The sequence below is a fragment of the Lithobates pipiens genome, unplaced genomic scaffold, assembly GCF_037356315.1.
Source record: "Lithobates pipiens isolate NorthernLeopardFrog02 unplaced genomic scaffold, aLitPip1_a1.2 Scaffold_27, whole genome shotgun sequence".
Classification (NCBI taxonomy): Eukaryota; Metazoa; Chordata; class Amphibia; order Anura; family Ranidae; genus Lithobates; species Lithobates pipiens.
The window spans coordinates 10,729,376-10,754,668 of record NW_027507788.1 but is presented as its reverse complement, the minus strand read 5'-3'; the positions used below and the strand labels follow the sequence as shown (position 1 = coordinate 10,754,668).

General features: G+C 42.7%; 1 protein-coding gene across 1 annotated transcript; it reads left to right on the top strand.

Moving 5' to 3' along the window:
• Window positions 1-1,615: 1,615 nt before the first annotated feature.
• On the top strand, window positions 1,616-23,233 carry LOC143933352 (chymotrypsin-like elastase family member 2A). The gene is made up of 8 exons (XM_077456218.1): window positions 1,616-1,666; window positions 6,371-6,459; window positions 13,680-13,813; window positions 16,725-16,853; window positions 17,227-17,363; window positions 20,241-20,386; window positions 20,869-21,021; window positions 23,080-23,233. Exons 1-8 carry the CDS (start codon window positions 1,627-1,629, stop codon window positions 23,095-23,097), a joined length of 846 nt encoding a protein of 281 aa, XP_077312344.1. The 5' UTR covers window positions 1,616-1,626; the 3' UTR covers window positions 23,098-23,233.
• The last annotated feature ends 2,060 nt before the right edge of the window (window positions 23,234-25,293 follow it).

Genomic DNA, 25,293 nt, shown 5'->3' with positions numbered 1-25,293 from the left:
GAAGGCAAAACGATTGTGAGAAGGCGATTGTGAGAAGATGATTGTGAGAAGGTGAAGCCATTGTGAGAAGACGATTGTGAGAAGGTGATTGTGAGAAGATGATTGTGAGAAGGTGAAGCGATTGTGAGAAGACAATTGTGAGAACATGATTGTGAGAAGGCGATTGTGAGAAGACAATTGTGAGAAGACAATTGTGAGAAAGCAAAATGATTGTGAGAAGGCGATTGTGAGAAGATGATTGTGAGAAGACGATTGTGAGAAGGCGATTGTGAGAAGACGATTGTGAGAAGGCGAAGCGATTGTGAGAAGACAATTGTGAGAAGGCGATTGTGAGAAGGCGAAGTGATTGTGAGAAGGCGAAGCGATTGTGAGAAGATGATTGTGAGAAGACGATTGTGAGAAGGTGATGAGAAGACGATTGTGAGAAAGTGATGAGAAGATGATTGTGAGAAGACGATTGTGAGAAGATGATTGTGAGAAGGCGAAGCGATTGTGAGAAGATAATTGTGAGAAGACGATTGTGAGAAGGCGATTGTGAGAAGGCGATTGTGGGAAGACAATTGTGAGAAGGTGAAACGATTGTGAGATGATGATTGTGAGAAGATGATTGTGAGAAGATGATTGTGAGAAGATGATTGTGAGAAGGTGATGAGAAGACGATTGTGAGAAGGTGATGGGAAGACGATTGTGAGAAGAAGATTGTGAGAAGACGATTGTGAGAAGACAATTGTGAGAAGACGATTGTGAGAAAGTGAAGTGATTGTGAGAAGGCGATTGTGAGAAGGCGAAGCGATTGTGAGAAGATGATTGTGAGAACTTGATGAGAAGATGATTGTGAGAAGACGATTGTGAGAAGGTGATTGTGAGAAGATGATTGTGAGAAGGCGAAGCGATTGTGAGAAGACAATTGTGAGAACATGATTGTGAGGAGGCGATTGTGAGAAGACAATTGTGAGAAGGCGATTGTGAGAAGACAATTGTGAGAAGGCAAAACGATTGTGAGAAGGCGATTGTGAGAAGATGATTGTGAGAAGGCGAAGCCATTGTGAGAAGACGATTGTGAGAAGGTGATTGTGAAAGATGATTGTGAGAAGACAATTGTGAGAACATGATTGTGAGAAGGCGAAGCGATTGTGAGAAGATGATTGTGAGAAGACGATTGTGAGAAGGCGATTGTGAGAAGGCGATTGTGGGAAGACAATTGTGAGAAGGTGAAACGATTGTGAGATGATGATTGTGAGAAGATGATTGTGAGAAGATGATTGTGAGAAGATGATTGTGAGAAGGTGAAGCGATTGTGAGAAGGTTGGGGGGTGTCGGCAGCCAATTCAATTTGATTGATCCGCCTTCAATACAATTCACATTAACGAGTGACATAACAAGTGACATAACAAGTGACATAACGAGCGCTAAGTTATAAACAGGCCCTCTGTTCTCTGTGCGGAATCTCACGTAGACACTTATTTTCCCACAAGGTCTCCTAATCTGTTCTGTAAATAATAATGTGAGAAAAGGAGCAGCCAGAGCGTCCGGCCCTGAGGACTTATCACTGTATACACAGAAAATAAAGACCCCCCACATCCATAAATAGGACTCCCACCCAACCTGCACACACACCGCACAACCATGATCTCCCTTCTAGGACTAGCACTGCTGGTTGCTGGAGGTAAGTGATGATAGAAGACCCTGTTTATTGTTAGCAGGATTTCCTTTCACTTCCTGTTTTGTCTATGGGACAGGAAGTGAAGGGAAATCTCCGCAATGGGACACAGATGGGAAAAAAAAATAGACCTAGTGATGTCATCACTCCTCTATGCAATGCCAGCGGATTGTTGCTGTGGGTGGGGCTGGGCGGGTGCTGTGATGTTTTTGGGAAGCTATGTACATGTTACAAAGATTCGTTTTCAGAATTAGTTTCATATATTCGTTATTTTTACATTAATTTGAAATTCTAATTTTAGAAGACAACTATATTCATTATTTTCTAGTCTAGTCTATTCTATTTTCTTCTATTATTTTATTTTCTATTGTATTCTGTTTTATTCTATTATTTTATTTTCTATTCTGTTTTCTTCTATTATTTTATATTCTACTGTATTCCCATATTTTTTTTATGCTATTCCTTTCTATTCTACTCTATTCTTTTATATTCTGTTCTATTCAATTCTATTTTATTATATTCTGTTTTATACTATTCTATTTTATTATATTGTATTATTTTCAATTCTGTTCTGTTTTATTTGTTGTATTCTATTTTTTTTATTCTATTCTACTCTATTATTTTATTTTGTGTTCTATTCTATTCTATACTATTCTATTTCTTTGTGTTCTTTTGTATTCTATTCTATTATTTTCAATTTTATTATTTTATTATATTCTGTTCTATACTCTTCTATTCTATTCTCTATTATATTATAATCTCTTCTTTTTTCTAATATACTCTATTATATTATTTTCTATTCTATTCTTTTACATTCTGCTCTATACTATTCTATTTTATTATATTATATTATTTTCAATTCTGTTCTGTTCGATTCTATTTTATTTTTTTAATCTATTTTTTTATTCTATTCTACTCTATTATTTTATTTTGTGTTCTATTCTTTTTTTTATTCTATTCTTTCTATTTTTTTATTCTATTCTATACTATTCTATTTATTTTTGTTCTTTTGGTATTCTATTCTATTTTATTCTATTATTTTCCATTTTATCTTATTTTATTTTATTCTGTTCTATACTATTCTATTGTATTATATTTTATTTTCTTCTATTCTATTCTGTTCTCTTCCTTTTGCTTATCCACTCTATTATATTATTTTCTATTCTATTATTTTCTATTCTGTTCTATACTATTCTATTTTATTATATTCGATTATTTTAAATTCTGTTGTATTCTATTTTTTTTTAATTATTCAATTCTACTCTATTCTTTTATTTTGTGTTCTATTCTATTATTTTTCTTCTATTCTATCATTTCTATTTAGTTTTATTCTATTCTATACTATTCTACTTTACTTGGTTCTTTTGTATTCTTTTCTGTTATGTCAGAAAACATGAAGCAGACCGAGACAGAAGTACAGTTAGATCACACTTGTTTACTAATAATAAAAAAAGGTAAACGTAGTGAAAACAAAGCCAGAGTTCAGGAACCGGAACGGATAGTCAGACAAGCCAAAATGTCAGGGAGCCAGAGATGAGCGTAGCGGAACAGCAAGCAGGATCTGGAGCCAGAAGGAATGTCAGCCAAGCAAGTCTTTAACAGGAACACAGGAGAGCGTCTCTAGAGATGTGACCAAGGCGAAGGCAGAGATCATCTGGACTTAAGTAGGCAGGACTGACGAGCAGGATCATCAACAGGTGAGTCACTGTGAAGAGAGATAGGAGTTGGCAATTAGCCGACAGCTGAGTGGCTAGCTTTAAGACAGGAAGGGCTGAGCCCAGCCCTGACATTCAGTCTGATTCTATTCTATTCTGTTCTGTTTTTTCTATACTATTCTATTTTATTCAGTTCTTTTGTATTCTATTCTATACTATTATACTATACTATTACTATTACTCTGTTCTTTTGTATTCTATTCTGTTTTGTATGATTCTATTCTATTCTGTTCTATTTGATTCTGTTCTATATTTGTATTATTATTTTCTATTTTATTCTAAGTAGAAATCATTATCTTTTTTTTTTTTTCACTTTTATACTTTATTTATTGCTATATGTTGCCATTTTCGAAATTATTTTTGAATTTGTATAATTCCTTTTGTTATAATTTATTTTGGATTTGTTGAAATGCATTACTATTGCGATTCGGGAATTTGGATACATCCAGATCTCCAAGTAAGGAAAATGTTACGTTGACTCAGACTTGGCAAAAACAATGAAACAAAGTTTTGTTAATGATTTCCTCCTATGAGATATCAGGGGAATACAGCCACTCCCCTCTTACTTAGGATACTATGAGGTTTATGTGCTAAAGGCATCTTAGTATAGGAGGGGAAGCTCTGCTGACTTCTATTGTACAATCATGTGTCTTGCAAAAAATATTGTTTTTATTTTTCTTGCACACGATTGGGTATACTTTATAAAGTGAGACTTTGCCTCATTTACTAAGCTCTGGGGCAACTCTATTTGCCTTTAGTAAATCAACCCCCAATGTAGCTTAACCCCTTCAATACCAGGGGGCACTTTCACCCCCTTCCTGCCCCGGCCAATATTCAGCTTTCAGCGCTGTCGCACTTTGAATGACAATTACCCGGTCATGTATCGCTCTACTCATATGAATCTTTTAGCATTTTTTTTGGAGACAGATAGAGTTTTCTTTTGGTGGTATTTGATCACCTCTGGGGGGTTTTTATTTTTTGCTAAACGAATGAAAAAAAAAAAAGTTTTTCTTCATTATTGTTAATAAATTTGGTAAGTCATTTTTCTCCGATGAGGAGGCACTAATATGCAGCACTAATATGTACTGATAGGCGGCACTGATGTGCACTGATGAGGTGGCACTAATGTGCGCTGATGGGTGGCACTGATTTGCACTGATGAGGTGGCACTAATATGCAGCACTGATGTGCAGCACTGATAGGCAGCACTAATGTGCACTGATGGGTAGCACTGATAGGCTGCACTGATGGGTAGCACTGATAGGCTGCACTGATGGATGGCACTGATGTGCACTGATGGGCACTGGTAGGCTGCACTGATGGACGGAACTGATGTGCACCGATAGGTGGCACTGATAGGCAGCACTGATGTGCACTGATAGGTGGAACTAATATGCAGCACTGCTGTGCACTGATGGGCGTCACTGACAGGCTGCACTGATGGGTGGCACTGATGTGCACCAATAGGTAGCACTGATGGGCACTGGTAGGCACTGATGAGGAGGCACTAATATGCAGCACTGATGGGCACTGATAGGCGGCACTGATGAGCGGCACTGATAAAGTGTGCTGGTGGGTGGCGCTGATGTGCAATGACAGGCGGCACTGATAAGCAGCACTGCTGTGCACTGATACGTGGCACTGATGTGCAGCACTTATAGGCGGCACTGATGAGGTGGCAATAATATGGCGCACTGATGTGAACTGATGAGGTGGCACTAATATGCAGCACTGGTGTGCATTGATGGGCAGCACTGATGGATGGCACTGATGTGCACTGATAGATGGCACTGATAAGCACTGGCAGGCACTGATGAGGAGGCGCTAATATGCAGGACTGATAGGAGGCACTGATGGGCACTGATAGGCGGCACTGATAAACCCCACTGGTGAGTAGAACTGATGTGCACTGATAGGCGGCACTGATAAAGCGTGCTGGTGAGTGGCACTGATGTGCACTGATAGGCAGCACTGATGAGGAGGCACTGAAAGGCAGCACTAATGTGCACTGATAGACATTGGCACTGATTTGCATCACTAATAGGCACTGATTGGCATCACTGGTGGGCATCACTGGGACTGCACTCATAATCAGTGCACTGATTATCAGCACAGACTCACCCCCCCACCCCCGACCCCCCCCCCCCCCCCCGCTTATTGTCTCTCCTCTACTCACACCCTGTTAGTGTGAATAGCAGAATGCTGATAACCGGTGTTCTACCGTATAGTGTCCGGCCATCAAATAGTGTCCGCCCCGTACTGCACATGCACAGTACGGAGCAGACAAAGCTTCGGAAAATCTCCGAAGCTGAACGGCGCCTGCGCCGTGAGTGGAGGTGGTAGCCCCACCATCCAAGCGGACATAGGGTTGTGAATTTTAGAGGGCCCCTCGCGGGCGAGCTTCGCTCGCCACACTTCGGGCTCGGCCTCGCTGCGCTCGGCTCTTTTTTATTCCTACTCTATGTCCACTTGGATGGTAGGGATAGAACCTGGACTCAGTGCGCAGGCGCCATTCATCCTCTGCAGTTTTCGGAATCTGTGTTGCTGTGTACTGCGCATGCGCAGTATGCAGCGGACACTATCCGATGGAGGACGTTATTTGACAAGACACCGGCGCTTCCTTGTAACACTGTGATCAGCTGTGATTGGACACATCTGATCACATGGTAAAGGGCCTATCATAGGCTCGTTACCGTGATCGGAGATGCAGTGTGTTGAATCGACGTACCACACCACCGATCGTGTCCCGGGGGGGGGGGGGCGGTGCACATGAGCGGATCGTTCTGAAGGGCGTCACACGATGTCCCGTCAGAACGGGAGAGCCGACACCCGCCCAGTATTTTGCTACAGGCCGGGCAGGATGTGGTAATGTAGAAGCGGAGCGGCTTTATTCCCCTCACATCTAATAGGAACAACACCTTCAAAAACTTTGCTTCATTTTTATTTATTTATTTTTTTGCTCTGACGGTAAATTTGTCATTTTTTTGTCTTCAAGCTTCCAGCTGTGGCGTTTCCAGGTACTCGCCGGCTGTGGCGAGGGTGGTGAACGGAGAGGAGGTGGTGCCACACAGCTGCCCATGGCAGGTCAGTCACTGAATAATCCGAGTTCTTCTTCTTAAAGTCTATCTCAGATCCAAACTTTCTTTTTTTTTTTTCCGTTTTGGATAAAGAATGGGAGGGTTAGAGCCTCTGTCAGCTTTGTCTCGCTAATATAAGAAAAAGTGAACGTTGGGCACTGGACCCGATTCTTTTATCTGTCAGTCGGGGAGCATTTGTTGAACTTGATAACTGAACCCCCGGGAGCCCTACCACAAAGCGGCGTCTGCCAGGGGCGGCCCGTCCATAGAGGGCGCATGGGCGCCGCCCTCCCCTATCCATGTGTCCGGCCCCCTGATCAGGGCAGCGGACTATAGATTCCAATGCTGAGGGGGTGATTTTTTGAAGCACCTGATTAGAGCCAGAGGGTCTAATAGGCTTAAAAAAAATAGTGTGGCCTTGGAGCGCAGAGCATTGCACTCCAAGCCCACCCAGTTGTGCGATGATTGCGAATGATTTTTTTTCGCTATTTTCACACTAAAGTTCCTCCTCGCCAATCAGGAGGCAAGTCGTGAGACCTCTATCCTGATTGGCCAAAGTGTCAGGCAATCCTATTGGATGCCTAGAGCTTTGGCGGAAGAGGAGACACACCGTGGAGGAAGCGTACAACCGAGCTGGTAAGTGCCGGACCACCCGCGTGCAGAGGGGGGGGGGTGCTGTCACAACCATGCTGCCAGGGGGAGGGTGCTGTTATACCCGTGTCACCAGGGAGGGGTTCACTGCCAACCCCCCCAAAAGAAGAGCCCACCTGTCCCCACTGGCCGTCTCCCTAAAAAAAAATAAAGTAAGCAGCGGCCTCCACCGAGGAGTCCAAGGGACGTACAAAAGAGCACCATCTGGTCACCCTGAAGTCCATCATCATTCACTGTTGATTAGGGATGCAAAATTTCTGGAAATTTTTAAACCCTGTTTTTTGTTTTTGTTTTGTTTTTAAATTGAAATTTTCGGGAAAGTTGAAAAATAACATTCAATAGTAGAGTAGTTTTAAAAATTGAAAGTCGTTTAGATAAACTACAATAAACTTGCTTGTCCAGAAAATTTGTTAGTAAAGTACCAACGGACGGTACTCAATGGTTTCTGTCGCAAGTTGTCTATCAAGCAAGTCATCTATCACTCTGTCACCTATCTGATCGATGTTTATAAACAATGTTACTTTGTATCTCTCTATCACCTATCTCATCAATGTTTATAAACAATGTTACTTTGTATCTCTCTATCTCCTATCTCATCCATGTTTGTAAACAATGTTACTTTGTATGTCTCTATCTCCTATCTGATCAATGTTTATAAACAATGTTACTTTCTATCACTCTATCGCCTATCTGATCCATTTTATAAACAATGTTACTTTCTATCACTCTATGACCTATCTGATCCATGTTTATAAACAATGTTAATTGGTATCTCTCTTTCTCCTATCTGATCCATGTTTAGAAACAATGTTACTTTCTATCACTCTATCACCTATCGGATCAATGTTTTAAAACAATGTTAATTTGTATCTCTCTATCTCCTATCTGTTCAATGTTTATAAACAATGTTACTTTCTATCTCTCTATCTCCCATCTGATTAATGTTTAAAAACAATGTTACTTTCTATCTCTCTATCACCTATCCGATGAATGTTTTAAAACAATGTTACTTTGTATCTCTCTATCTCCTATCTCATCCATGTTTGTAAACAATGTTACTTTGTATCTCTCTATCACCTATCTCATCAATGTTTATAAACAATGTTACTTTGTATCTCTCTATCTCCTATCTCATCCATGTTTGTAAACAATGTTACTTTGTATGTCTCTATCTCCTATCTGATCAATGTTTATAAACAATGTTACTTTCTATCACTCTATCGCCTATCTGATCCATTTTATAAACAATGTTACTTTCTATCACTCTATGGCCTATCTGATCCATGTTTATAAACAATGTTAATTGGTATCTCTCTTTCTCCTATCTGATCCATGTTTATAAACAATGTTACTTTCTATCACTCTATCACCTATCGGATCAATGTTTTAAAACAATGTTAATTTTTATCTCTCTATCTCCTATCTGTTCAATGTTTATAAACAATGTTACTTTCTATCTCTCTATCTCCCATCTGATTAATGTTTAAAAACAATGTTACTTTCTATCTCTCTATCACCTATCCGATGAATGTTTTAAAACAATGTTACTTTGTATCTCTCTATCTCCTATCTGTTCAATGTCTATAAACAATGTTACTTTGTATCTCTCTATCTCCTATCTGATCAATGTTTATAAACAATGTTACTTTGTATCTCTCTATCTCCTATCTGATCCATGTTTATAAACAATGTTACTTTGCATCTCTATATCTTGTGTCTGAATAATGGTCTTTTTTTGACAGCAGCAAATTCTAGAGCTGCTATGTACAACATATGCACAGCAACTCTTGCCTGTTATTTTGACAGCTTGCAAATGCAAGTGGGGGACTGGCAGTGGGGTGGAAAGATAGGGCCTTCTACACATGCCCCGTGCACATTGATTAAGCTTTTTTTGGCCACGTGTAACATACACAGCTGCCTTCCACAAATAAGGCTGGTCATACACATTACAATGCTCAGTCGCTTTTCATCCAATGTGACAGGTGCTCTATTGGGTTGAGGTCGGGACTCTGTGCAGGCCAGTGAAGTTCCTCCACCCCAAACTCGCTCATCCATGTCTTTATGGACCTTGCTTTGTGCACTGGTGCGCAGTCATGTTGGAACGAGAAGGGGCCATCCCCAAACTGTTCCCACAATGTTGGGAACATGAAATTGTCCAAAATGTCTTGGTATGCTGATGCCCTTAAGATTTCCCTTCACTGGAACTAAGGGGCCAAGCCCAACCCCTGAAAAACAACCCCAACACCAAAATCCTCCCCTCCAAATGATTTGGACCAGTGCACAAAGCAAGGTCCATAAAGACATGGATGAGCGAGTTTGGGGTGGAGGAACTTGACTGGCCTGCATCTCAACCTGATAGAACACCTTTGGGATGAATTAGAGTGGAGACTAATCTCACAAATAGGGATGAGCCGAACACCCCCCGGTTCGGTTCGCACCAGAACTTGCGAACGACCCCCGCGTTCGGTACGAACGTTAGAACCCCATTGAAGTCTATGGGACTCGAACGTTCGAATTGGAAAGTGCTCATTTTAACGGCTAATATGCAAGATAGTGTCCTAAAAAGGGTTTGGCGACCTGCCTCCTGCCTCAGGGGACATGGTTCACTGCAAAAAAAAGTTTTAAAAACTACCGTTTTGGCGGGAGCACTGATTTTAATGACGATTAAAGTGAAAAAAAAAAAGTGAAATATTCCTTTAAATATGGTGCCTGGGGGGTGTCTGTAGTATGCCTGTGAAGTGCCACGTGTTTCCCGTGTTTAGAACAGTCCCTGCACAAAATGACATTAAACGGAAATAACACCATTTAAAACTGCTTGCGGTTTTAATGTTATATCTGGTTCCTGCAATATGGTTGAAAATCATTCAGAAAAATGGCATGGGTAGCCCTCCCTGCCCATTACCAGCCTATTTGGGTCTTGTACGCATATTAAGGGGAACCCTGTACCCATATTAAAAAAAGGAAATGCGTGTGGCCCCCAGGCCCTATATACTCAGAACAGCAGTATACAGGCGGTGCAAACAAGACAGGGACTGTGTAGGTTTGTTGTGTTAAGTTGAATCTGTTTGTCATTTTAAACCGGTACATTTTTAAAGTGTAGCTCCAGTCAAAAAAAATATCTTTAAGCTTTTTGGAAAACATAGGGAAGGGTTATCACCCCTGTATAATTTGTTTTGTCGTCCATCTTTTTTCATCTCACTTGCCGCTGTCTCCTTGCGTTTGCAAGTAGGAGATGTTTGTAAGTTGGATGTTTGAAAGTAGGGGCCTGCCCTATATTATAGCGGTATGTACTGGGTACAGAGCACGCAGACAGCACGCACTATCTCCTAACACTACTGACTGCAAGCTCTATTATTAACCACTTGTTAGCCCAATGTTTGCATAAAGTGAAAGATGAAGTTATGCTGAGTAAATAGATATCAAACATGTCACTCTTCAAAATTGCACATGCCCGTGGAATGGCGCCAAACGTCGCTACTTAAAAAATCCCCATAGGCGACGCTTTAATTTTTTTTTTTACTGGTTACATGTTTTGAGTTGCAGAGGAGGTCTAGGACTAGAATTATTGCTCTCGCTCTAACATTCTCGGCGATACCTCACATGTGTGGCACATGCGAGCACATGGGGACATGGGCGCTTTAATTTTTATTTTATTTTTTTATTGTTCATTTTACTTTATTTATTTTAGTTTGACATTTTTTTTTCCCAAAAATATATTTTTGATCACTTTTATTCCTATTACAAGAAATGTAAACATCCCTTGTAATAGGAATATGGGGTGACAGGTCCTCTTTACAGTGAAATCTGGGGGGTCAATATGACCCCACATCTCACCTCTAGGCTGGGAAGCCTGAAATAAAAAATAAAAAAAAGATTCTGGCTTTGATGGTACTGGCGAGTTGGTAGAAGCACCGGAGGGCGGTGAGGGGTGGGGGGCGTCTATGGCTGGGTATTTCAGGGTATCACCGAGTATGGCTGGGTATCTCTGAGTATGGCTGGGTATGGCAATTTATGGCAGGGTATTACAGAGTATTGGCGGGGTATTGGCGGGGTACTACAGAGTAATAGCAGGGTACTGCAGAGTATTGGGGGTACTGCAGAGTAATGGCGGGTACTGCAGAGTAATGGCAGGGTACTGCAGAGTAATGGCAGGGTACTGCACTGCAGAGTAATGGCGGGGTACTGCACTGCAGAGTAATGGCGGGGTACTGCAGAGTAATGGCGGGGTACTGCAGAGTAATGGCAGGGTACTGCAGAGTATGCACTGGTATTGCAGAGTATTGGCAGGGAATTGAGGGGTTAAATTCGGTGAGCAGCGATGTGGGCACTGCAGATGCAGCCCACATCGCTGCTGACACCGATCTCTTTCCCCTCCGCTGTACCGATCGGTACAGAAAGGGGAGGGAGGAACAGGCGTCATAACATGACGCCGGTTTGTTTCCAAGTGATCACTCCGTCATTTGACGGAGCAATCACGTGGTAAACGGCCGCTATGAGCGGCCGTTTACCGTGATGCGCCGGGTCCTGTGGACCCGGCGGTCACGGATGCTCTCGAGTGCGCACACCTCGGGGCACGCGAGAGCAGAATTCTGGGAGGCCGTTAATTAACGGCCTCTCTGAGTTAAACAACCGCCCTGAAGCCGTTAATCGGCAATGGGCAGTTGTTAAGTGGTTAAAGCTAGATCACTAGCTATATAGGTGAGGTGAATATAGTGGTGTATACTGCGGTCAGGGCACAGACAACAACCACTACACAGCAGCAAGATAGGAAATCAGCCAAAAACGATTGGTGTGTACTGTGTTGAAGGTACACAGAACACCCACTGCTTCAGATGCAAAGTAACACACTACAGGAGGCCGCCTTAAAGGCGGCCTTATATAGTGTGGGGCGTGCACTACACAGCCTGAGCTATGATTGGCCACAGGCAGGATGCCTGTGGCCAATCATGGCTCTCCTCGCTGCCGGCGCTGCGATTGGCCAAGCATGTGGGGTCACAGTGCATGCTTGGCCAATCATCGGGCAGCAATGCACTGCGCCAACGCAGTGCATTGTGGTCCGCGCGTGCGTCACTCGAATTTTGACGCGAACGGCCAAAACGTCAATGTTCGAGTCGAACGTACGTTCGACTCGAACACGAAGCTCATCCCTACTCACAAATGTGTTTCTGGAAGAACGGTCAAACACTCTCATAGACACACTCCTAAACCTTGTGGACAGCCTTCCCATAAGAGTTGGAGCTGTTATAGCTGCAAAGCTGTTATAACTCAATATTGAACCCTACAGACGAAGACTGGGGTGCCATTAAAGTGGTTGTAAACCCTTACAAACCACTTTGACCTACAGGTAAGCCTAGATGTAGGTCCAAGAAATATCTCCCAAACCTATGCGGTTTATGAGATATTTGCCCAAAGACGGGCACCGCTGTCTACGGCGTATGCGCCGTAGACAGCGGCGCGCAGGCGCACTGAGCGTGGCATCCTCGATAACGAAGATGCCGCACAATGCCGTGCGTCTTGGCTCCTGCGCGCATGCGCGGGAGTGACGTCATCGCGGCTTCGTCGAATGACAGTGGCGGAGCTGCGAGACCCACGAGAAGATGAATGCGGCGGACTACAGGGGACAGCGGTGACTTCGCTGGCTCCTGTGTCAGGTAAGTGACACATAATGGGCTACTATGCGATGCATAGTAGTCCATTATGCTTTGCCTTTGCAGGGAATGAAAGAGGAAGTAAACTCATCAGGGTTTACTTCCTCTTTAAAGTTCATGTGCGTGTAAAGGCAGGTGTCTCAATACTTTTGGTAATATAATGTATATATTTTTAACAGGGAGTCCCTGAGTTTGGAAAATTATTTCAAGGGTTCCTTTGTGTTGGGAAAGGGTGCCTTAGTATTTTAGAGGTTTTTTTTATATTTTTTTAATGCCTCTGAAAACACATAATGTATATTGTCTATGTATATAAAAAAAATATATAATTAAAAAAACAAAAAATAAATAATGTTTTCTCTTGGCATGTGCTGAGAACAGAGCCACCTGCTCCATGACACGTGAGCATTTGTTTCTGTAGCCTTGACCCCCCTCCAAAGCCCTTTCCTCGGCCAAGAAAAACACACACAAGTCATAGTAACATGTTTATTCCAATCTCACCTCCTGTGTATGCCGCCTCTACTTATAGATTTGCTGTAAGAGTCGCTTGTTGTAAATAAGCACACTGTAGTTCCTGATGGCACTTTACCACCATTATTTTTTCCCTTCTATTACTTGCCTTACAGGGTTAGACCTCATTCACACGGGCACGAGTTTTATATGCATTTATAAGACATTTCTAAATGCGTGTATTCATTTTAATTCCAACCAGAAACTGCACATTTACTGTGCGTTTTTTGCATGCATGCACAGTGACATGCATTTGCCATGCATTTTTTTTCTAAGCTTGAATTCCCTTTTGAGATCACTTCTTTCTTCTTTGGGCTTTTATGTGCATTGCACTGCATTTCTGTGCATTTTGCGGTGCAGAAAAATGCAGCTTGTTGTCCCTTTTTTCACTGCACTGAAATAGTGTGAGCTATGCACATAGCATAACCTGGATTTTGGACTATCTATGCAGTTTGAGTGCAGTCAAAGATACATCCCCAGGAAGACGTCACATATGACGAAACATTGTCGGGCGGAGCTATGCGTTGACGTCATCGCGCCTCATGTGACACCCCCGTAAGTGCTGGTGTTCCTTTGTAATTTTAGTAAGTGCTTTTATGCTGTTTTGTATATTTTACGGAAAAACCTTTTTACAATAAATGAGCAGTGTTTGATAAAAACAATAACGCACTATTGGAGCTTTTATTTTATTTTTTTACTTGCTCTGTGCTCATTTTGGGAAATTGAAATTTTAAAGAAAGTGGGCGGATGGTGGCCAGCGATTGAGGAGGAACGCCCAGGACTCATTCATACATCTTGGTCCAGGACCCGTCCCAGACCCTGCAGAGGGCTATATTGCTTGTGAATATGACCTCGCTTTAATAGGAGGTCCACATCTTCCGGTAAGAGGGTTTATACCTTCTGACCCTCGCTTCACGGAGGGATTCATCACTTCCTCTTGGTGGCAGTTGAAAATTCCGAAATTTCTTCCCCTTTCTCCAGATCCATTTCACCATGGAATCTGACATACTTACCTTGTTTTTAGAGACATTATTTCACAAGTCATCTTTACTCACTTTTTTCACTTTACAGAGACTTTGTTACATGTATCACTTTTTATTACTGTATATGATTTATACACTATCAATGCATTATAGTGTGTTTGCTTTTAGATTTAAAGTTTATGCACTTTTTATTAGCACGACTATTTCCATATAACAAGGAATTTTGACACCCTAGGCGAAACCTCATTTTGCCGCCCCCTTTGGCTCCGCCCCTGATTCATCCACCTTTCCCCTGCCCATGTAAACCCCACCTTTTTAATGAAGCACCCATCAAATGCGGCCTCACCAGCTCCCATCAAATGCAGCCTCACCAGCGCCCATCAAATGCAGCCTCACCAGCGCCCATCAAATGCAGCCTCACCAGTGCCCATCAATTGCAGCCTCACCAGCTCCCATCAAATGGAGTTGGCCCACCCTTTGCAGCTATAACAGCTTCAACTCTTCTGGGAAGGCTGTCCACAAAGTTATGAGTAAGCACTGATTACGGTGCGAAACGCGTCAGATTTTCCTGTACCCTGTTATTCTTTTGCTGTGGATTTTTTTATTTTGTTTTGATGGGACCCACGTTGTTTCAATTAAAGATGCAATTTCAAGTCTTTTTCCAGTGTGCGGCTATCCAGAGTTTTGTCCTGCTTGTTTGCTCATGGTGTGTCTATGGGAATGTTTGACCATTCTTCCAGAAGCGCATTTGTGAGGTTAGGCACTGATGTGGGACGAGAAGGCCTGGCTCAGAGTCCCCACTCTAATTCATCCCAAAGTGTTCTATAGGGCTAAGGTCAGAACTCTGTGCAGGCCAGTCATGTTCCTCCACCCTAAAATCACTCTTCCATGTTTCTACGGATCTTGCTTTGTGCACTGTTCCAAATCATTTGGGGGGGATTATGGTGTGACCAGAACAGGACATAGGCACAGGTCGGCAGGTTCAGATGCAGGTAAACAGAGTCAGGCAGTCCGGGTCGGCAACAGAAAGGCAGATCAAGTACGAGCGGCAGGCAGAAGAGTAGCCGAAGTCAGGCCAGGGTCAGCGGAAGAGTAGCAGAAGTCAGGCCAGGGTCGGTAACATCAGGCAGATGGGCGGATAAGCAGAAGGAGCAGGCAGAGATTAAATGCAAAGACAAGCCAGGGGTCAGTATAGGCAGTGTTCAGGAAGAGTCAGAAGCAGATCAAGTAGGTAACAGAGGGTCAGTACAAGAACAGGTAATGGGTATTCAGGAAATGCAATAGACCAAATGGCAAGGACCCAAGGCCATAGTGCAGCTTAATCAGCCCATCTTGCGCCTGTGCACGCTCACGGTCACACATGCGCACCTGCGAATTGGCCACGGACCAATCTTCCATGCACAGAAATGCACCTTTCCTGACAAATAGTGACATGACTAAATCATTGAGGACCTCCCACCTCAAAGTGAACATCTGAGGAGGAAGAGAACCCCATGTATCATGTTACCAGCTTGAATGAATAAGGAATAATAAGGAAGAAGAAATGAATATATATATAAAAAAAAGCAAATCATACAAACGGGGGAAAGGGGTTCTCCAGGGGGAGTTGTCATTGGAGGGGGAACCTAAAGTCACAAGGTGGGCTTTAAAGAAGAATATAACTGGTGGTTATAACATGGTCACCATGGTGTGGTCCATAGACAAGATCAAATACACAAAACTGCATGTGACAATTCAGATATTATTAGATGATGCCTGTTGAGGAATAATCTTATGCCGCGTACACACGGGCGGATTGTATGACGTACTTAGTCCGTCATACAATCCGACGGACAATCCGACGTACTTTCCACTGAACGGACTTGACCACACACGGATACACAAACAGTCCGACGAAAGCTTGCGCGATGACGTGTACAGCACGTACGACGGGACTAGAAATAGGAAGTCCAAGACACAGCAAAGCCCTGTAAATCCTTTCTGGGCATGCGCCATTCTTAGTCCGTCGAACTAGCATACTGACGACCGTATTGTCCGCTGAAACCAAAGTACGACGGACAGATTTTTGGAAAAACCGAAATTCTTAGTACTCCGGACTGCACACTGAAAAAGTCAGCTGAAGCCCATACACGAGCGGATTGTCCGCTGAAATGTGTTTCAACGGACTAAGTACGTCAAACAGTTCGACCGTGTGTACGCGGCACTAGAAACAAAGTGAGCATGTCAGTAAAAGATATTGTCAGGCTTCCATAAATGATAATGAATGTTTGGCTGTGCCTAGATGAGGCTTGATACAAACTTGAAACAGGGAATTTAATAGGAACTAGTATGCAATTATAATGCAACACAGTTATAACATGTTAAGTGTCTCCATGCAGAGATCTGTGCTGTTTTGTGCGATAGATCAGATCACTCTAAACAAATGAAGATTTTGTTAAACTTCAAACAACACAAAATTTCAACCTGTCTTTGCTTCCCACCAGTTCTTACAATACCTACAGAGTGATGTTGGGAAAACACGACTTTAGCCAATGGGAAACCGGTCAAAAAACCATCAGCGTTGTCAAACTCATTAATCATCCAAACTGGAACCCTAATTGGCTTTCAGGCGGGTAGGTCACACTTAAACTGCATTGTCCTTATAATAACATAAGACATTTATTAACACTTTAGAAACAAAGTAAGACATTGTTGCCCTATGTTACTTATAGCATGCTGCAAATGAAAAGAGACGTTCAAGAGAAAGAACTAATATTTTCTATATGGATTCAACATTTTGTTTTTTGAATTTCTGTTTCACAAATACTTTTAACTGTATGTTACTGCTTATGTTTTATATGTTTTTATTTTAATACTGACAACTGTGAGTTTAAGGGAACCGTAATGGGCACGTCCTACTAGCCAAATGCCTATTATACCAGAGATAAATTATTTGTTAAGATGCTAACAGATCTCACATTACTTCTTCAATTGTTTCTTTATAAGCCACGATATTTCTCTTCTGAAGTTGGCTGAACCTGTAGAATTTAGTGACACCATCCAGCCTGTCTGTCTGCCTGCTCCTGGCCGAATTCTAGAACAGAACACTGGTTGCTATGTGACAGGATGGGGTAACCTGCAAAGTAAGTAAGAGGTTTTATTGTTCATGAATCATTTTGCCTGCCGAGCTTAAAGTGCAAGGAAATCCTAAATCTCTTTTTTATTTTATTTGACTGAATGCCTGAATCTGTTGAAAACTTTCTTGGAGATCCTCCCTGTAACAGCACTTCCTTTTAGTGGGATGAAAACATTACATAGTTGCATAGTTACATAGTAGGTGAGGTTGAAAAAAGACACAAGTCCATCAAGTCCAACCTAAGTGTGTGATTACCGTATTTATCGGCGTATAACACGCGCCGGCGTATAACACGCACCCCAAGTTTAGGAGGGAATTTTAAGGAAAAAAACTTTTAGGAGGGAAGTTTAAGGGGAAAAAAAAACTTACATTTATATGCCCATCAGTGTCATCTGCAGCCTTGTCCACCATTGCAGCCTTGTCCACCATTGCAGTCTTATGCAGCCTTGTCCACCATTGCAGCCTTATGCAGCCTTGTCCACCATTGCAGCCTTGTCCCCCATTGCAGCCTTATGCAGCCTTGTCCACCATTGCAGCCTTATGCAGCCTTGTCCACCAGTGCAGTCTTGTCCCCCATTGTAGCCTTATGCAGTCTTGTCCCCCATTGCAGTCTTGTCCCCCATTGCAGCCGTGTCCCCCATTGCAGCCGTGTCTATTTTATTTTTTAAAAATGCCGCCGCCGAGATACAGAGCCGGATGTGTATCTCGGCAGCATGCGGAAGTTCTCGGCAGGCCTCCAGCCGCCTTCGGCTCTTCTCGGCAGCTTTCGGCCTCCTTTGGCTCTTCTCGCCAGCTTTCGGCCACCTTTGGCCATTCTCGGCAGCTTTCGGCCGCCGAGAAGAGCCGAAGGCGGCCGAAAGCTTCCGAGAATGGCTGAAGGCGGCCGAAAGCTGCGGAGAAGAGCCGAAGGCGGCCGAAAGCTGCTGAGAACGGCCGAAGATGGCCGAAAGCACCGATAATGGCCGAAGGCGGCCGAAAGTAGCCTTGAAGAGCCGAAGGCGGCTGAAAGCCGCCCAGAGGCTCAGAATTTCGGGGGATCGGCGTATAACATGCACCCACGATTTTCCCCTGCTTTTAAGGGGAAAAAAGTGCGTGTTATATACCGATAAATACTGTATATGTCAGTATTACATTGTATATCCCTGTATGTTGTGGTCGTTCAGGTGCTTATCTAATAGTTTCTTGAAACTATCGATGCTCCCCCTGAGACCACCGCCTGTGGAAGCGAATTCCACATCCTTGCTGCTCTTACAGTACGTAGTTTAAGGTTAAACCTCTTTTCTTCTAATTTTAATGAGTGGCCACAAGTCTTGTTAAACTCCCTTCCGCGAAAAAGTTTTATCCTTATTGTGAGGTCACCATGGTATGGTATTTGTAAATTGAAATCATATCCCCTCTCAAGTGTCTTTTCTCCAGAGAGAATAAGTTCAGTGTCCGCAACCTTTCCTGATAACTAATATCCTCCAGACCCTTTATCAGCTTTGTTGCCCTTCTTTGTAGTCGCTCCATTTCCAGTACATCCTTCCTGAGAACTGGTGCCCAGAACTGGACAGCATAATCCAGGTGCGTCCGGACCAGAGCCTTGTAAAGCGGGAGAATTATTGTTTTATCTCTGGAATTAATCCCCTTTTTAATGCATGCCAATATTCTGTTTGCTTTGTTAGCAGCAGCTTGGCATTGCATGCCATTGCTGAGCCTATCATCTACTAGAACCCCCAGGCCTTTTTCCATCCTAGATTCCCCCAGAGGTTCTCCCTCCAGTGTATAGATTTCATTCATATTTTTGCCACCCAAATGCATTATTTTACATTTTTCTACATTGAACCTCATTTGCCATGTAGTTGCCCACCCCATTAATTTGTTCAGATCTTTTTGCAAGGTTTCCACATCCTGCGGAGAAGTTATTGCCCTGCTTAGCTTAGTATCATCCACAAATACAGAGATTGAACTGTTTACCCCATCTTTCAGGTTCTTTATGAACAAATTAAACAGGATTGGTCCCAGCACAGAACCCTTGGGGACCTCACTACCCATCTCTGACTATTCTGAGTACTCCCCATTTATCACCACCACCACTGAACTCGCCCTTGTAGCCAGATTTTAATCCATGTAAATACCCTATGGTCCATGCCAATGGACATTAAGCCCCTGCCTTGCAATTAGCAACAGCATTGCAAGCCTACCAGGTGCACTACTCAGTTAGACAGCCCAATAGCCAATGGACACCAATTAATAAAAACAATATCTCTATGACTAAGCCTGATTGGCTGAAATGCGTTAGATGGGAAGGCTTCCTAGATGGGGATTCTGATGTACACTGTTTTGACCATTAAAGATTTTTGAAAGAAGTGAGTAAGGCATGTGGCCTTTGTCTCTTCACATAGTGTCTGCATGGAGCGCGATTGGACTCCAGGGGTCAGCAACCAGCCCTCTCACAATGAAGGACAGTATCCAGAGCTTGGGAGCAGTGAGGTGCTTGATGGTCTTTTAATGACAACAATGGTTAGATCCTAAGTTCCAATTGCTGGAAAGTCCACAATATTGTAGAGTCCCAAACGGACAATGCTTGAAATGTCTAGGGTGCATATAGATATTTACTCTTCTAGTAGGGTAGATGTATAATCCTACTGGGTGGCCTAATTTGTGAGAGTCATAGGTTTTGATATGCATGTCAGTCAATAGAAGAATGAGCAAGTCTTTTTGGGGTGCATCTTTGTGGGGTATGTCTGCAGAGGGTTGTATATTGGGTGTATCTGTAGAGGTGTGTATCTACATCGGGATGTATCTTTATGCAATGTATTTACATGGGGGTCTGTTCATATGGGGGAATCTTTATGGGGGTACACAGCCCCTGAAACTAATAACAAACCTTATTCTCCTCTAGCTAATGGCCCTGCTCCAAACACGCTCCAGCAAGGTCGTCTGCTGGTGGTTGACTACAACACCTGCACCGAGCCTGACTGGTGGGGAACACTTGTGGACACCAACATGGTCTGTGCTGGAGGAGACGGCATTGTCTCCAGCTTTATGGTATGTTATTTATTAATGTTACAGTGTATATTACCCACTATCAATTTCTTTAAATTCTCTTTGGAATGGAGGGGATTGTAGCCGTATTAGTGAACTTGCGACAAAAACAATTGAGTACCGTTCGTGATACTATGCGTACAAATTTTTAAGACAAGCTTTTGGGGGATGGGACCTTGATGAAGGGGACATACCCCAAAATCTTGTCCTAAAAAATTGTTTGTTAGTGCAAATAAAAAAAGTATCTGGGGACAGTACTCTTGCTTCTGAGCACAGGGGAAGAAGAAAATTCAGTAATGTCATCCCAAGGATTACCGTACTTAAACGAAAGTCATCAAAAAAATGCGTAGGCTGCCACTTCTGACCTTTCCTTCTGAAATCGCCAGTTACTTTCAAAGGAAATAAAGCAATGTAATGCATTTTACATATTTACCGATGAAAAGACATGCATGGACACGCCCTTTACGGAGACCTGTATTTTTCAGGGTGACTCTGGAGGACCCCTGAACTGCCAGAGTGCACAAGGTGCGTGGGAGGTCCATGGTGTGGTCAGTTTTGGATCTTCTCTTGGATGTAACTACTACAAGAAGCCCTCTGTCTTTACCCGCGTCTCCGACTTCAACAGCTGGATCAGCGCGGTGAGCACCTGATGTCACAGTGTGATACATTCATAAGGCAAAAAAATACAGGTTTATTCAAAAAAAAAAAAATCTGCATGGACCATAAAGCTGGCAATTTGAGAGCGAGCAAACTTTGAGTTCCATTTTTTTGGTTGGAATTGCAAATTAGTCGAAGGCATAAAATGTTGCTTTCAATCAAGCACCATAAGACACAGTTCCAGCCTCATACACAGTTGATTGAAGTCACGAGTGGCAGAATGGTTGTTGGTGATTACTTGCAGTTGATTTACATTGGATGAAAAAGGTTTGAAAATGACTGAGCATTGTAATGTGTGTGGCCAGCTTTATTTGTGGATACTAGCTGCTGTGTATACTACACATGGCCAAAAAAAGCTTCATCAATGTGCACGGGGCATGTGTAGAATGCCCTATCTTTCTATCCCACTGCCACTCCCCCACTTGCATTTGCAGGCAGTTCCTGGCTGTCAAAATAACAGCCGGGAGTTGCTGTGCATATGTTGTACATGGCAGCTGTAGAATTTGCGGCTGTCAAAAAAAAACAAAAAAACATTATTCAGACACAAGATATAGAGATACAAAATAACGCTGTTTATATACATTGATCAGATAGGTGATAGAGTGATAGAAAGTTACATTGTTTATAAACATTGATCAGATAGGAGATAGAGAGATACAAAGTAACATTGTTTGAAAACATTGATCAGACATGAGATGGAGAGATGCAAAGTAACTTTGTTTATACACATTGATCAGACAGGAGATAGAGAGATACAAAGTAACATTGATCAGACAGGAGATGGAGCGATACAAAGTAACATTGATTGGACAGGAGATAGAGAGATACAGGCATACCCCACTTTTAAGTACACAATGGGGTTTATTTACTAAAGTTAGAAAGTGCAAAATCAGGCTCACTTCTGCATGGAAACCAATGATCTTCGAGATTTTATTACCAAAGCTTAATTGAACAAACTAGGGTGAGAAGCTCATTGGTTTCTATGCAGAAGTTAGCCTGATTTTGCACTTTCCAGCTTTAGTAAATAAACCCCATTGTGTACTTAAAAGTGGGGTATGCCTGTACAAAGTAACATTGATCAGACAGAAGATAGAGAGATATAAAGTGACATTGTTTATATACACTGAGCAGACAAGAGATAGAAAGTAACATTGTTTATAAACATTGATCAGACATGAGATAAAGAGATACAAAGTAACATTATTTATAAACATTGATCAGATGGGAGATAGAGAGATACAAAGTCGTTTACACTAATGGACACTATTTAATGCCTTCCACACTTTCTCCCCTGGAATAAGAAGTGTGGGAATATAAGAAAAATAAACATACATACTAACCTCCTTGCTGCAGCGTCGGTGTGATGCTGCAGCTGTCCCCCGCTGGCTCCAAGCCTGAGAACTGAACGATCACGTCACCGCCGATTGCCCAGTTCTCGGGTCCACACTATGCATACAGAGGTGACTATCAGTCCCCACTGTCTGGTCTGCCCCTCTAGGGTTCACTGTAGCACTGGGCTGTGCAGGGGGCAAAAGTGGCTGGCTGAAGCTCTCAGCGGCACGCTGAGAGGCTGAGCCAGCTGCTTGTAAGGCATCTGGGTGGATCCCGACATTAATTTTGGGATACATCCAATGACTGGAGAAGCTCTGTGACACCAGTTAGCCCACTGTCTGCTGGTTGTGGGTCACAGGAGAGCACAAATAAGTGACCCACATGAGAATTATGGCCAAAAGAGCTTTGCCCATACTTGTCAATTAACTTTTATTCTACTGGTGATTCTTTTTTTTTTTTTTCCAACCCTTAATATTTGAACTTTTTTATTTTTTATTCCGATTGTTCATTAATTTTGTGGGAACAGTTTTGGGGACGGCCCCTTCCTGTTCCAACATGACTGGGCACCAGTGCCCAAAGCAAGGTCCATAAAGACATGGGTGAGCGAGTTTGGGGTGGAGGAACTTGACTGGCTATGGGACAGACTATAGATTGTATGTACATATACAATTGTGAAACTAATTCTACATTGTATTTTTTTTTTTCAGACTATTGCATCTAATTAAAGGCAGTGCAAAAAGTCCTTAACCTGAACTACAGACTATAAAATGCATGTAAAAATGTTTAATAAAAAGCCAAAAAAAACACCAACTCCTGTGTCCTGATTGTTTGGAAATGATGGCGTATGTGCTACAAGTATATGAAAATGGTGGACTTTGACTCTTGAGAGGCTGTCAACTAGTTAGATGCATGGGGGGCTTGATTTACTAAAGGTGAATAGGCTGTTTACTTTCCAAGAGAAGTTGCACTTTGCAAGCAAATTTTCCCTAAGCATAGTGAATCTGGTGAAAATTATCTAATCACATTCAAGAAACAAAAAAATGGTACTTTTGCCTTAGCTGAGCTGCAAAAAGTAAAAAAAAAACTAAACACTGGTGATCTGATTGGCACCCTTTGTCACATGTCTAAGCCCTTGTACACACGATTGGAGAATCCGTCAGAATGTGTCCTATCGGACCGTGTTGTAGGATAATCCGACTGTGTGTGGTCTACATCGGACTGATTCCGTCGGAATATCCGTCGGACCAAATTTTCCAACATATTGGAAATATTTTTCGACCAACTGGTCTGATCGGACATACTCCGGTCATATGTGGAGTATTCCGATCGGACAAAGTGCCACGCATGCTCAGATCAAATTCCTACATCAAAGCTATTGGCTACTAGCCTGAATGTAGTCCCGTCGTAACGAAATTACGTCATCACGTTCTGAAAGATCGGATTTTTCGACAACTTTGTCCGACCGTGTGTATGCAACAGTTTCGGACAAAATCCGACGGATTTGGTTGTCGAAATGTCCGACCGTGTGTACAAGGGCTACGGATAGTTAGGAGTCACCTGGTTTAATGAACATCAAAATGTTTTATTGGTGAAATAAACTATTTTGATGTTCTTTAACCATATAACTCCGACCTATCCTTAGACATTTGACAAGGGGCACCTCTGCTGATTGGACCACCAATGGGTTTTTAGACCTCTTCCAACTCATCTAGTTTAAACACCCACCGGAGGGATTGAGTCCACCATGGCATCGAGAGTAATCATACTTTTCCTGCATGGAGACAGGGTTTTTCTCCACCTGGCACACTGGAGGTTGCGTGTCTCCACCGTTTAGGGTGACCCCAACCTCAGCAGATGTAAGTTATTTTATAATTTTTCTTTATTGCTACTGATGAACCTTTTGAGCTAATTATCCTTTTTGGGCCTACTTATGATACCATAAGGGCTCTCTCGCGCTGAAAAGCGCAAAAGGAAAAGCGTTAAATGAAAAGCACTAAATGAAAAGCGGGAAATGAAAAGCGTTAAATGAAAAGCACTAAATGAAAAGCGGGAAATGAAAAGCGTTAAATGAAAAGCACTAAATAAAAAGCGGGAAATGAAAAGCGTTAAATGAAAAGCACTAAATAAAAAGAGGGAAATGAAAAGTGTTAAATGAAAAGCGGGAAATGAAAAGCGTTAAATGAAAAGCACTAAATGAAAAGCGTTAAATGAAAAGCGCGGATTGAAAAGCGGGAAATTAAAAGCGTTAAATGAAAAGCGCGGACTGAAATGTACGAAATGAAAAGCACGAAAGGAAAAGCGTTAAATGAAAAGCACGAAATGAATCAACACTCACCAAACTTCTACTAACACGAAAATTAGCAGAAGGAGCCCAAAGGGTGGCGCTAAAGAGCTGATAAAACACGTAGTACGTCACTATGTTCGTGTTTGTTGGCCTGACAATTCCTCGCCTTCAGACAAAAGTCTGAGGTTTTGTCTGCAGAAAATCTGATCGTGTGTACGAGGCTTAAGACCCCTCTCTCACATTCATACATACTAGGGGCCAGTGGCGGGTGGTTCTGTATATTTTGGGGGTGGGGGGGGATTTATGGTTGAAGCTTAAAGCGGAGGTCCACCCTAAAGTGGACCTTCCGCTCATCAGAACCCTCCCCCCCTCCGGCGCCACAATTGGCACCTTTCAGGGGGGAGGGGGGTGCAGGTACCTGTACAGTACAGGTATCTGCACCCACTTCTGGGATAGCTCTCTGCGGAAAGGGGCGTAGATTACGCCCCTTTCCGAAAGTCCCCCGCTGCCTGCTGGGAAACACACAGATCCCAGAGGCAGCGGGGACCGTCCTTATTGCGCAGCCGGGAAATGAAGCCGAAAGGCTCCACTTCCTGATTCCCATACCCAAGATGGCGGCGGCAGCACCCGAGAGACG